Source organism: Pipistrellus kuhlii, unplaced genomic scaffold (genome assembly GCF_014108245.1).
Source record: "Pipistrellus kuhlii isolate mPipKuh1 unplaced genomic scaffold, mPipKuh1.p scaffold_m20_p_11, whole genome shotgun sequence".
Taxonomy (NCBI): domain Eukaryota; kingdom Metazoa; phylum Chordata; class Mammalia; order Chiroptera; family Vespertilionidae; genus Pipistrellus; species Pipistrellus kuhlii.
Window position 1 is genome coordinate 12,457,674 of NW_023425416.1, and position 12,864 is coordinate 12,470,537.

General features: G+C 48.5%; 1 protein-coding gene across 2 annotated transcripts in view; it reads left to right on the forward strand.

Annotated features, from left to right (window-relative positions):
* The first annotated feature begins 846 nt into the window (after positions 1–846).
* The window catches only part of ARHGEF3 (Rho guanine nucleotide exchange factor 3), a 250,794-nt gene continuing 238,776 nt past the window's right edge, over positions 847–12,864 (forward strand). For both annotated transcript variants that reach the window (XM_045579038.1, XM_036430790.2), the window contains exon 1: positions 847–943. In XM_045579038.1, the coding sequence (XP_045434994.1) occupies positions 900–943 (44 nt within the window). In that variant the 5' untranslated portion in view covers positions 847–899. The remainder of the gene's footprint in view (positions 944–12,864) is intronic.

Here is a 12,864-nt window from a genome sequence, read left to right on the forward strand (position 1 = left end):
GTGTCCCTCGCTAGCTCTGTCTGACTCTGCCCCGTGGCTCTCTCTGTCATTCCTAAGCACATAGACTGGAGTCCTCGGGTATCGTGTACAGGTGGATGGCATTTTCCCAAACCAAGCGGTCACTTTGTGGAGTCAGGCTCACTGCTCATACTCGTGGAGCCCAGCATTTCTAAGTCTTCACACTAGAAGATAATGCAACCTTGTCAATGCCTCCTCATCCATCAAACATTGATGGCATGCCTACTTGAAATTGCATGTGGTTTTACCAAAATTGTAACAAAAAAGAGTTTGGCCTCACCTGTCTCCATAGTCAGAGCATGCCCCAAGCTCCAAACAACCAAATCCACCCTCAGAAGAGTCCTAGTGGAAATATTTAATATAGTCCCAACTGGGATGAGAGTGAAGTAGCCATAAAAACAGGACCCAATGAAACAGTGACTCAAGGAACAAGGTGAGAAGGTGGCCAAGCTCCAGTCAGTCGCAGGCCAGGTGCCTTCCGTGTTTTTGCTCTGTTATGTCCAAGAGCATTGTCATTATCTGCAGGGTCAGCTGAGTTCCAGCCAGGGTGACCAAGCATGCCTATGTCTTAAGACCTAGAAAGGGAAGTGGCACATACCACTTCCTTTCACATTTCCTTGGGAATTTAGATACCTGGCTGCACCTAGCTGCAATGATGCCTGGGAAATCTGTTGAAACTTGAATAATTATGGAAGAAGAGGAGAATGGGTTTTGATGGGCAGCGGGCAGCCTTTCACATACTATTCCCCTTTATGTATTTAATGCAGTTCACCATGTATTTACAATATAAATGCACCCAGGTTATAGATATTGGTTGTTTTGCCTTTTCCAGGAAGAAGACCTCAGCCTGCCACACTGTGTATGGGGCGAGTTCCACAGTAATGAATCAGTGTGTCTTCAGAGGAATGGAAGAAAACAAGGAAAGGTAAAACTATCTCTAAAAATTGAAATGAAAATTTTTTTTACCTGCAACGGCTAAATGCAGTACAGAACTTCATCTGTGCCTGTGTAAGACAGTGGAGGCCATCACAAAATTAGAGGTAGCCAAGTTTCATGTGTCCCCTATTAGTATCTCTAATTTATTTTTATTTTATTAATTTGAGAGAGAAAGAAACATGGATGTGTTCACTTATTTATGCATTCATTGGTTGCTTCTTGTATGTATCCTACCTGGAGGTCAACCCTATAACCTTGCGATGATGCTCTAACTAACTGAGCTAGCTGGCCAGGGCTGATATCTCTAATTTCTGACAGCATACCTACCTTTGATAAGTATAAGGGATATTTTTCTAGGATTTAGAGGGAAGAGTTTCTATAAATATAACTGATGTGATATAGAATTAGAAATTTTATTCCCAAAACTGTGGACACCCTGGCCAGTGTGGCTCAGTGGTTGAGTATCACCCATGCACCAGGAGGTCATTGGTTCAATTCTTGGTCAAGGCTCATACCCGGGTTGCTGGCTTGATCCCCACTCGGGGGCATGCAGGAGACAGCCAATTGAAGTTTCTCTCTCATTGATGTTTCTATCTTTATCTCTCCCTTCCTCTCTCTGAAATCAATAAAAAAAAAAGCCAAAAGACAAAACTCTGGACACTCATTCCGAGAAACTGTGGACGTATGCTCAGGTGTGTTGTATCCACATTTGTGTGTGGCCAGTCCTCCCAGAGGAGGCAAAGGCAGACCCTTACTCTTGGTAGCTGCATCTTCTCTTGAAGTCATGATCTCTCTTCTTTCCATCTCCTTTTGCTTTTCCTTAAAAATAAACGTATTAATTTAATTTTAGTGCCCAGGAAGTGCCTGGATATATTTTCCTAGTTAAAAATAAGAGTGAAGTCCCACGGACTCACCCCTTTCCCAGTTTTATTTTCAGCCTCTTCCTCACTCCCGCCTTTCGTCAAAGTACCTCTGTGATCCACTTTGTGCATTTCCTGCCAGGACTTTTTTAGGTGCCTATATACATAGAGAAAAGTCATTCTTTCCTTCCTTTTTTTCTTTTTCAATTTCTCTTTTTAAAATATAGGCTGTAATATTATGCTTGCTGGTCTACTTTGTAACCTTTTAAAATAATTCAATTGTATGTCTTAAAATATTTTCAAGACAGTAATGTGAATCTACTTTGTTTTTATGCTTCAGCAAAGGGAGCCGTGTATCTACAGTCTGAGAATCCCCTGCTCACTGAGCTGTTTCCTGCTGGTGTGGGTGGGTCGGCTCTGCATTTGGCCTTTGTAACACATTTGTGCCGGACTTGCTGGTACGTGCCTCCTGAGCACGTGGACAGCTTGCTTTTGTAGGTGGTTACTGAGGAGTGGAGTTGTTGGGTCATCCTGTGTGTGCCTTTAAGATCTCAGTAAATCTTGCCAAATCGTTCTCTGAAGAGCATCACTTGTCAACAGGGTCTCAGATTTCCTGTCCCAGGGTTCCCGCCGCCTGCCACACTTCTGTTCTTCATGCTGAACAGTGGCATCACTCTGCTATCACAATTTCCTCCTCGTTCTCTTCACTCCGGGGGAGTTCATCTTTTCGGGTCTCTGTTACCTGTTTTCATCTCCCAATGGTCCTCACAGGGACCCAGGGACCTATCCTGAGGTCCAGGGCATCTGTCAGCCTGGTCCTTCCTGGGAGTAGGTGCCACTTCATTTTCTCTTCTGAAAAGTATTCAGGAATGCTCCTCCAGGAGAGTCGTCACAGGATTACTGAGGGGGTTTTGAAGAGCCTTTGGTAGGATTTCTCTACTTCAGGCTGTTTTATCCACCACCACCACCATCACTATTACCACCACCAACACCATCACCATCATCACTACCATCACTACCACTACTACCTTTACCACCACCACCACCACCACCACCACCACCACCATTACTGTCTCCATCACCACCACCACCACCACTACCACCATCACCATAATCACCACCACCGTCATCAACCCCCCCCCCCCCCCAACACCATTCTCATCATCGAGGGCAACAATATGAGTATTTGCCATGTGCCGGGCTCTGTGTGGGTCACTTAGCTTACTTAACTCATTTAATTCTCACAATTGTCCTATAAGGAAGTTGATTGTTAATCCATCATGGTCAATAGATAACATTAGGATGAAGATTCATTTAAAACCAACCTCTGCCCTCGCCGGTTTGGCTCAGTGGATAGATTGTTGGCCTGTGGACCAGAGGGCTCTGGGTTTGATTCCCAGTCAAGGGCACATACCTCAGTTGCAGGCTCCTCGCTGGCCTGGGCCCTGGTTGGGGAGCCTACAGGAGGCAACCAATCGATGTGTTTCTCTCACATCGATGTTTCTGTCTTTCTCTCTCTCTTCCACCCTTTCTAAAGGACCAATGGAAAAATATCCTTGGGTGAGGATTAAAATAATAACAATAATTATTAATAACAACAATAAATAAAACCAACCTCAACAACAGTAAGAATTACAACAAAAACCGTGTCTCTGTGGAGCCCCAGCTCCTAGTCACTGCTCTCACGTTCAGTGACTGACAGACTCACACTCGCTGAGGCGTGAATTCTTGTGGACGTAGCTGTGGAGCCATCACGCCGTTTGCGGTTGCCTTGATTGCACTCAGTTGTTATTCCTCATCAGGGTCTTCGAGAGGAGCCTGTGGGAGGTGGGAGGGTGGTTTAGGGTTTTGTCTGCCTCCAGCATGTGCACGTGGGCTCTTGCATAACACCAGCCCCTGTGTTCTGGTGGACAGTTGAGGGTGGCAGCCTCACTGACATTCATCCAGAACACTTCTCTGAAAAAGGTGCTCAGGTTGATCATCTTTGTTACGGGGAGAAAGTCTACATTCTTAGGAAAAATACACCCACTGGCCTGTGGAGGGAGAGGAAGTTCTTTACTTACCCCCAATAGACCCGGTCAGCATCCTACTCTAAAGCGTATAACTTTAGCTCTAGTTCTAAAGGCAGGCAGGGTGCAATTTCAAATGTCTTCCTGAGCACCCCGTCTCCTTCTGTTTCAGAGGCTCTCGGGCTAGGAGAGTTGTAGGCTCGTTGTATCATTTCTTGGGTCTTCATCATCATCACAGCTTTAAGCGGTCAGGCCTAGAGTGAGGAAGTGATGGTTCGAGCCCACACAGAGATAAGCCTTGGTCTCAGGTCTCTGGGGTCTGGCCCTGGCTCTTTGGACAACATCACAGCTCCCTCTCATGTGATTATCAGGAGACCAATCAGCTCTTTTTCCCCAAAGTAGAGCTTATTAGCAAGATGGCGCCTTGAAAGAAACTAGCCCATTTGATCAGCCAGTTGATTATCTATTCAGTGGGCATGTATTTAATGCCCTTTACCAGAGTCAAAAGGGTGGGTACGATGTGAGTTCATAGGGAATTTGGAGCCTTGGGGGTTGAGGAGGCAGCTGCATATACAATGAGCAATGGTTAAAGGAAAACCTTCAGTTCCTGATTGGTTCGTAGGGACCATAACAGTATCCCCTGCAGAGGGTTGCTGGGGCATGCCCTGAGTTAATGCCCTGAGGAAAGCACCTGGCGTATAACGAGCGCCCGATAAAAGCAGCTGTTTTCATTTTTGTTTATTTTTATTGCTGCAAAGAAAGAAGAACCTAAGATTTTTCTACCAGGAGATTGATAGGGCCAGGCTTGTGTGTTAGAATGGTAGTGAGGTGGCTCAGTGTCTCTCCCTCTGCACATGTCTCTTCTTAGTGGCTAAGACACTGGACTGAATCCCAGGGGACCAGGTCTTGCCTGTTTCGCTCACGCTGTTTCCGTGATGTGCCTAGGACAGGAAGGCAAACTAGTCAAAGACACAGTCGTTGGATTTTTTTTAAATGGTTAACCTTTCCCCCCGCTTTCCATTAGGATCTTTAAAATATTATTGTAGCCAAAACCTGGCTGTGTGACCTTGGGGGTGTCTCTTTCTCTCTCAGATCCCTCCTTGGCTTAAAAGCAAGGCGTTGGTTAATGGATCATTTTCCTTTCAATCCTAAAATTTTAAATATATCATTTAAAGCAACTGTAACTCTCACGATGGCAGATGGGATCTGTGTCTTCTCATTGACCTCAGGGCAATGCCAGGGATATAGACGTCACTCACTAAACATTTGTTGAGTAAATATGGAAATGGAATAGGCTCCTCATTGCATTCATGGGTATAATCTTATTAGATTATTGTTGAAGTAATTTAATGAGTGCACATGACCTTATTTGAGACACATGAAGACCCAGTGAGGAAAGCAATATTTTACAGATGAGAAACTGAGATTTTGAAAGGCAAAGGGCCAGGCGGTAGTCTTGTAGCAAGGAGTGAAGTGCCTAGACTCAGACCCAGTCCCCTGGGCTCTATTTTCTCCATTGTTGTGGTTTTTGTTTGTTTGTGTTTTTTACCTAACCAAGTCTTTATTATCCGTCCTTGTACTGGCCAGAGGCATCAGTTACACAGCGTCTTGTAGGATCTGCCACGAGCCACTGAAAAAGACCTTCAGTGAGTGTGGCTAGTCCTCTACATTGTAAGAATATCTGCTAGTTCCGGCATGCGCCTCTTTTGATATACATTGGTCCAAACACCACGGCAACGGAGCAGAATACACATGGTTTGCCTCCATTCTGCAGAAGAGAAAACAGTGTTAAGTGCCTGCCCAATATTACAGGTGCCGAGTGTCTGACACTCTCCCCACCCCCTGCTTCCAGGCCTCCCCGTCTGCACGTCCCCAGTGCAGTCTGTGCAGTAGCAGGTGTCGGGGCTGATACCTCCCTTCTCTCTCTTTTTTTTCCTTTCTTCCCTCCCGTGATACCTCCCTTTTCTTGAGAGACCCCTTGAGCACACTGACCTTTTAGAGGCTCTGTCGGGTCCCGGGAGAAAGGCCACGCTTGGCTGAGCTTAAGCCAGCAGTGCCCAACAGTTTAGCCTCAGGCCCCTTTCTTTCCCTGCGGTGCCTACTGATGCTGGAGGAAACCAGGCTATAAGGAGCGCACAGTGGGGGAAGCGGACGGACTCTCCCAGGAGTCTCCTTGGACAGGCGAAGGGCTCTGTCCCAGGTCACGGGGCTGGTGAGTGGGGAGTGAAGGCTGCAGCCTGGGGTCAGGAGAGGTTGCGCGCTCCCTCTGTTGGCTCTCCAGCTCCTCAAGGTCAGAGCTGTCTCCTGGAGGGCGGAGGGGGTGGCGCAGGCGCACACAGCCCTTTGGGCGGTGAGCAGAGAGCTAATAAAACCAGTGACCAGAACAGCTCTGGCCGAAGGCCGAGATGGGAGCTGATAAGCATTAAGGACGGGCAGGGAAACAAGCCCATCTGCAGGTGGTACAGAGCAGCCAGCCTGGAGCATGAGCATGGCACAGGGCTCTGGGGCAAGTCTCCATTTTGTTTGCAGCCCTTCACATTGCCATCTAGAAATCACTGGTTTTTAGCCAGTTCAGTCCACCAGGGCTGCACACAGGCGGGGAGCCTGCCTGGGCCAGAGATGTGTGTCACTGCCCCAGACAAGGCCCTGCCTTGTAGGAGAGTGAAGTCTGCAGAGCCCTCACAAGGGCGGTGCTCAAAACACACTGGAAGAAACGAGCAAGCCGGAGAAGATTTTTACTTTCATAAAGGAGACACATTTGTGCAATCTGAGAGTGAGGGCCCTGCCTTCTCTGAGCATTTCCCTCAAGCATGGAAGGCTGCTGAGCGATGATGGGATGCTGACTGACTGACTGGCCAACCTACTGAGTGCATGCACGGGTGAACAAACAAACGAGCAAACTTAAACCTTCCTGTCCCTCCAGTGGGCCCTGACTCCTCACCATCTCTGTTCATAGGAAGGATTACACAAAGGGCAAAACTTTTTCCCTTAAAATTCTCTTACGTGCTTGCTGAACGCCTTTGCTGCCCAGCTGAGGAAACTGAGGCACAGAGAAGCGATGAGACCCGCTCACAGTCACTGATGGCAGCAGAAAACCTCACTCCCCTGGGGCTTAACTTTCTAGAAATCCTGTGTCCTTCTGAGTCAGCATTTAGAAGTGGCAAGTAATGGTTGCTGAGTCAGTAAGTGCCGAGGGAATAAGTCTCCTCGCAATAAAGCCACTTGGTTCGAAGAGGAAATGTCTATGAATCACAGGAGTGCAGCTGTGCCTGCAGGGGGACGTGCGGCCAGGGGAGGGCTGTGGGGAGTCCTTCTCCTTGGGGAGAGTGGGGTTGGCCCCAGGTGGGCTGAGGTCCTTCTTACTGGCAGGCGTTGTCACATCATTTCACCCCTACTCCTTGTCCTTATCTGCCCCCTCCACTTGTCAGTTCAAAAACACGAGTGAGAACGTACTGTGTGTCGGACACCACCCCCCGGCTAGGGACTCTCCTCTTTCCTTCTCCCTGTAGACGGGAGCAGAGTCCCTCTGCAGAACGGGGGCAGCTGCTGGGGCTGCCCCAGGGATGAGGCTGGGCTTTGGCCAAGATAAGCCATTGAGGAGCCGGGTGGGCATTCTAGCCTCATTGGGAGCCCATCAGCATGTTCCCAATTCCAGGCAGTCCCCTCCTCACGGGTGGCCTGTGACAGGGAGCTGCAGGAGGGTGGAGGGGAGGGGGGGAGGGAGACGCTGGCTCGGCTGTCGGAGTTCCTGAGCCTCAGCCAGCCATCGGTGATGGGGGAGAACAGAGGTAGTTACTAGTAGGTTGTGAAAGTTGATGCGAAGGCTCAGTGCGGTAAGAAATCTTAGCGAGTGGTCACAGCACACGGCACTAGTCTGTTGTGAGCCTGTACCTCGTTCTCCCACCACCCACAGGGCCAAGAGGAGCTGTCAGAACACATGCCCTGTACTTCCCCATGACAATCCCTGGGGCGTGGCGCTCACTTTGAAAAAGTCATCCAGCAGTTATTTGAGTAGCTATCGTGTGCTCAGCTCTCTTTCGGGCTCCCTGGGGATACAGTCAGACGTGGACGTCAGACATGGACCATGCTTACAGTCTGGAAGGCCGATGCATTTATGCAATGGGAGACAAGCAGGGCTTACCAAGGGTCTGGCGGGGCCTGGCACACAGCATGTACCTGGGAAATGTTTAAAAACACACAAACGTGAGGAACTCAGGAGGACACAGCGCTTTGAGGTGGTGCCAGGAAACACAGCTCCTGGGACACAGCCGGTGGGAAAGTGTCTGAGGGCTTGGCCTCTGGCCCCACTCACTGGGAGTGGAGCTCCCAGCCCTTCCGTGAGGACAATGATGGCGGGTGAGAGGCAGCATCTGTCCGATGCTGAGCTCTGCTGGGTGGAGATCGTGCACACATGTCAGCCTCCCGCCTGGGAATCTGATGGAAAATCTACGCCAAGCAAGAGCATAGCACTTCGCCTGGAGGTGAATCAACCTTTTCAACACGAGGGCCAAGAATCAGGCTTGGAGGGCCGCACGAGGATGGGGCGGGGGCACTGGACCCGATGGTTGATGTGCTCACTGGGCCCACAGATGTGCACAGCTGGCAGGATGCATTTAGGAAGCACTGGCTTCGTCCGGGGTGTTCTGCTAGTGGGTGGCTGGGAAGAGTCCTTTTTTATTTATTTTTTATTTTTTTTATTTTTATTTTAAAAAAATATATATATTTTATTGATTTTGTACAGAGAGGAAGGGAGAGAGATAGAGAGCTAGAAATGTCAATGAGAGAGAAACGTGGACCAGCTGCCTCTTGCATACCCCCTGCCGGGGATGTGCCCGCAGACCAACCTACATGCCCCTGACCGGAATCGAACCTGGGACCTTTCAGTCCGCAGACTGATGCTCTACCACTGAGCCAAACCGGTTTCGGTGGGAGAGTCTTTTTTTAAAGAAAAAATATTTTTATTGATTTCACAGAGGAAGGGCTAGAAACATCTTTGATGAGAATCCTTGATTGGCTTCCTCCTGCACACCCCCTACTGAGTAACCCAGGCACATGCCCTTGATGGGAATCGAACCTGGGACCTCCAGTCCGCAGGCCAACGCTCCCTGGGAGAGTCTGAGACTCTGTTCTTCAGGGGGGAGAAGAGGGCGGTAACTCGGCTTAGCTTTCCCGGGGTCGCTGCTGGGACTTGAGCTGCATGCGGGCTTGGTGCCACCTGTGTGCACCGTATGTGTGTGTGCACTGTGTGTGTGTGTGCGCACTGTGTGTGTGTGCACTGTGTGTGCACTGTGTGTGTGTGTGTGTGTGTGTGTGTGGGTACAGTCTGAACAGAGCCAATGTCTTCCTTTGGGGGGGTGTTGCTGATGGAGGGCCTGCTGGGCTCATAGGACAGGCAGGGGCCTGCTATTAATCTAGCAGCATCCCTGCCCTGGACGAAACAGGAAGCAGAATCAACATGAAAGGAGCCCTGACTGGGAAGCATGGCGGCCCGAAGTCAGGTCTCGGTGTGGGGGTAGGATTAAGGGGTGGGCGGGGGTAAACTGGCTAGTGTGGGGGACAGAAGCTTCAATGTGTAGAGTTTGCCTGTTTCTGTGGTGTAAATACTCCGCCATGGCCAGCTTCAACCTCCTAAGCAAAGTCTCTGAGGGGAGCCCCCTCGCCTCTCCCAGGGTGACCCCTCAGCACAGCCCTGCGTGAGCCCCGCCTCCGAGGGCCATGTCCTCATCGCTGAGGAGAGCGGGTGGGACTGGACATGGAGAAATTCCTTGGCTGACTGCCGAGCATTATGTAAATGCAAAGTGTGACGGTTTCTCATAACTTGGGAGTTTCGTGACTAACACTGTCTCCCAACTATTCTACTCGGGATCCATGGCCAAGAGCAGGGTGTGATAAACAGGACGATCTGTTTAAAAATCGTTTAAGAAAATGTAAATCTTTTCTGTATTTCAAAAAGGAATAACAAATTACTTGTAGAAACCTAAGAAATTACAAGCAATTGAAAGAAGAAAATAGAGATTTATTTTGTCCTTTAGATAGAATCATTGGATGGGATTTTTTTTAATTGGATACATTTGACAGGTAACATTGTGTAGATTTAAGGTGTACAGCATGTTGCTTTGGTACATTTTTTATGTTGTAATATGCTTGCTGTTGTAATAACATTTAGCACATTATATACTTACAGTACAATACTGTGTGTTCAGTGTGCTGTACATTGGGTTTCCATGGCTTATTTAGGCTGTGATCTTACTGCTCCCTTAGACCCACCCTCCCGTTTGCAGTGAGGGGCCTGTCGGAGGGGTGCTGGGCCTGGGGGGCACAGTGAGTGAGTGGCAGGGGTGGGGTTAGGACCTTGGATGATGTTACTTAGGCTGCAGCAATGCCCAGCTGTGTTTGCCAGGCTGTCCTCATTTAGGACTAAGGTGTTTTTTTCCATTTGTAACTTCAAATACATGAGAAAAGCATTCACCATCTCCTGACTTCCCCCTTGCTTGCTCACTGACCCCGGATCCCCAAGTCCCCATAGTCCTCATTTCTTTGGTGTGCCCATCGCACTCTGAGGATTTTTCCGTAGCAACTCATCCCCCCCCATGTAGCTACTGTGTTAGTTTCGGTGGTGGTGGTGTTTTGCAGTTTTCCATTTTCAATGTTGTTCTAATTGTTCCAGTCTCACCTGTCAGTCATTTCGTGTTACAGTATTATAGGCATTAGAAGGGCTGTATGATATCTCATTCACTTGACGATGCTGAGTGACTGCCGTGCGCCCCCTGCTCAGGCTGGGTGAGCAGGAGCCGAGGCTGCCCTGCCCGCACAGAGTGCGGTGACGGGGAGTCAGCTGTAGCTCATCGTCACACGGACGGGACAGTCTGTGAGGTCACGGTGACGGAGTGTGGGCGAGCTTTAATAACCTGTTCTCTGTTTCCCAGGGCAAATTAAAGGGAGGTTTTGCCTCTTTAATGAGACGTGGGGATGCTTCCCTGGCGTGCAGCGGGCACACTTTTTCTCTTGTGGAAAGTTAAAAAAAAAAAAAAAAAAAGCATCGTAAAGCTATCCATATTTACCTGTTTATTACATGTCGTTAAAGGAACTGGGTTTTACATTATATTTTTATACCCAGCTGTATACTTGGAAAATTTGCAAACCTACAGGAGATTAACAGAATAGTATGTCCTTTTCCTAGATTTTGTCTGAACGTTTGCCTCTTGTGATCTGTGTGTGTGTGTGTGTGTGTGTGCGCGTGCGCACGCACGCACACACATATACACCATTTCCTCTCTGAACCATTTGGAAACATGTTGCAGACATCCTGATACTTTACCCCTAAATATTTTGGCCTATAACTCCCAAATGTAATGATATTCTCCTATATAATCACCTACTATTATCCATCTCTGTAAATAAACTAATATCCAGTCCATATTCCACTTTCCTCAGTTGTGGCAAAACTTACAGCTATTTCTCCTTCTCCCTCAGCCCCCACCCACCATCCAGGGACCACTCTTGGCTGGAGCATTGTGTTCGGTTGTTGTGTCTCTCTGTTTCCTTCAGCCTGGAGCAGGCCTCCCTGTTTCTGCCCTCGTGATGTCAGCATTGCAGAGTCCGATCCACGGTCTGGATTTGTGTGAGCGTGTCCTCACGGTGCCATTGGCCTGGTCCCTCCATTCCTCTCTCCCCTGATGTCAAGTGAAGCCCAGAGGCTGCAGTGGGCTCAGGAATAGCATTTAGTGACAAGGTCTCACTGGTGACATTGTCACCCCTCAAGGTCAGGATGACCCGGCTGGTGACACTGAGTTGACACCTGGTTAAGACCTACAGCCTGCACTGTGTCTTCATTTAGACCTGATAGAGATGTTATGTTGACCATAATTATATCATGTATCGGGAAGGAAAAACTCTTATAATAACAAATTCTCTCTCACCCTAAATACAGGCCAGGTTTATTTATTTATTTATTATTATTTTTTTAAAATTAATTTTGAGAGGAGAGGAAGGAACGAGAGAGAGAGGGAGGGAGAGAGGGAGGGAAGGAGGGAGGGAGAGAGAGAGAGAGAAAGAGAGAGAGAGAGAGATTTGTTGTTCCACATAAGCACTCATTGGTTGGTTTGTACCCTTCCCTATGCCCCGCCCCCTCCCACCGGGCCCCAGGGGCCATGGAAGCATTTTAAGTAGGAGAACAACATGGTCAAATTCGCATTTGGAGGAAAGACCTCTGGCTGGAGGAGGAAAAAGATTTGACAGGAGACCCAGCTTGGAGAGGGACCCACAGGGCTTGCCCAGGTGACGGGGGAGTGGAGAGTTTCAGGAAATGGGTCCCTGGTCAGCAGAGAAGGCTGAGCCAAGGCACCTGGCTGGAGGATCTGGGTTTGCTTAGCGCTGTGCCGGCACTTCAGGCGTTCCACCGAAATTTGTGCAGAGCGAGAAGAGAGCCTGTGGCTGAATGCAAGAGGGAGTGCGTTTAGAATAATCACTTACGTTCGCTGGATCGCCAGCGTAGTTCACGGTGTTTTTATTTTGTAACTAAGGCAGCTACTGACTTAGAACCTTTTTTATTAATGTCGGTTAATATTATGAAGTTGTCCTACTGGTTCTAATAGTTTTTCAGATCTTATTTTATTTTTTTATGGGGAGGAATTTTTCCAGGCATATAATCACATCATCTGCAAGTTAATAAAATTTCACTTCCTTTTTTTCCCCAGTTGGTAGAAAAAAGAAAATTTACATTGTCTAATTGGGTGGCAGGTGCTTCCTGAATAATGTTAAATAATTATGATATTGAGGGTCATTTAAAAATATGTTTTTATTGATTTTTAGAGAGAAAAAAGGGAGAGAGGGTGGAGGGGGGAGGAAGAGAGAGAGAGAGAGAGAAACATCTATAATGAGAGGGAATCATGGATCGGCTGCCCACTGCATGCCCCCTACTGTGGATCGAGCCTGTAACCCTGGCCTGTGCCCTGACTGGGAATCGAACTGTGACCTCCTGGTTCACAGATCGAAGCTCCGCCCCTGAGCCCCGCTGGCCGGCACCGCGGGCCGTTGTTAAC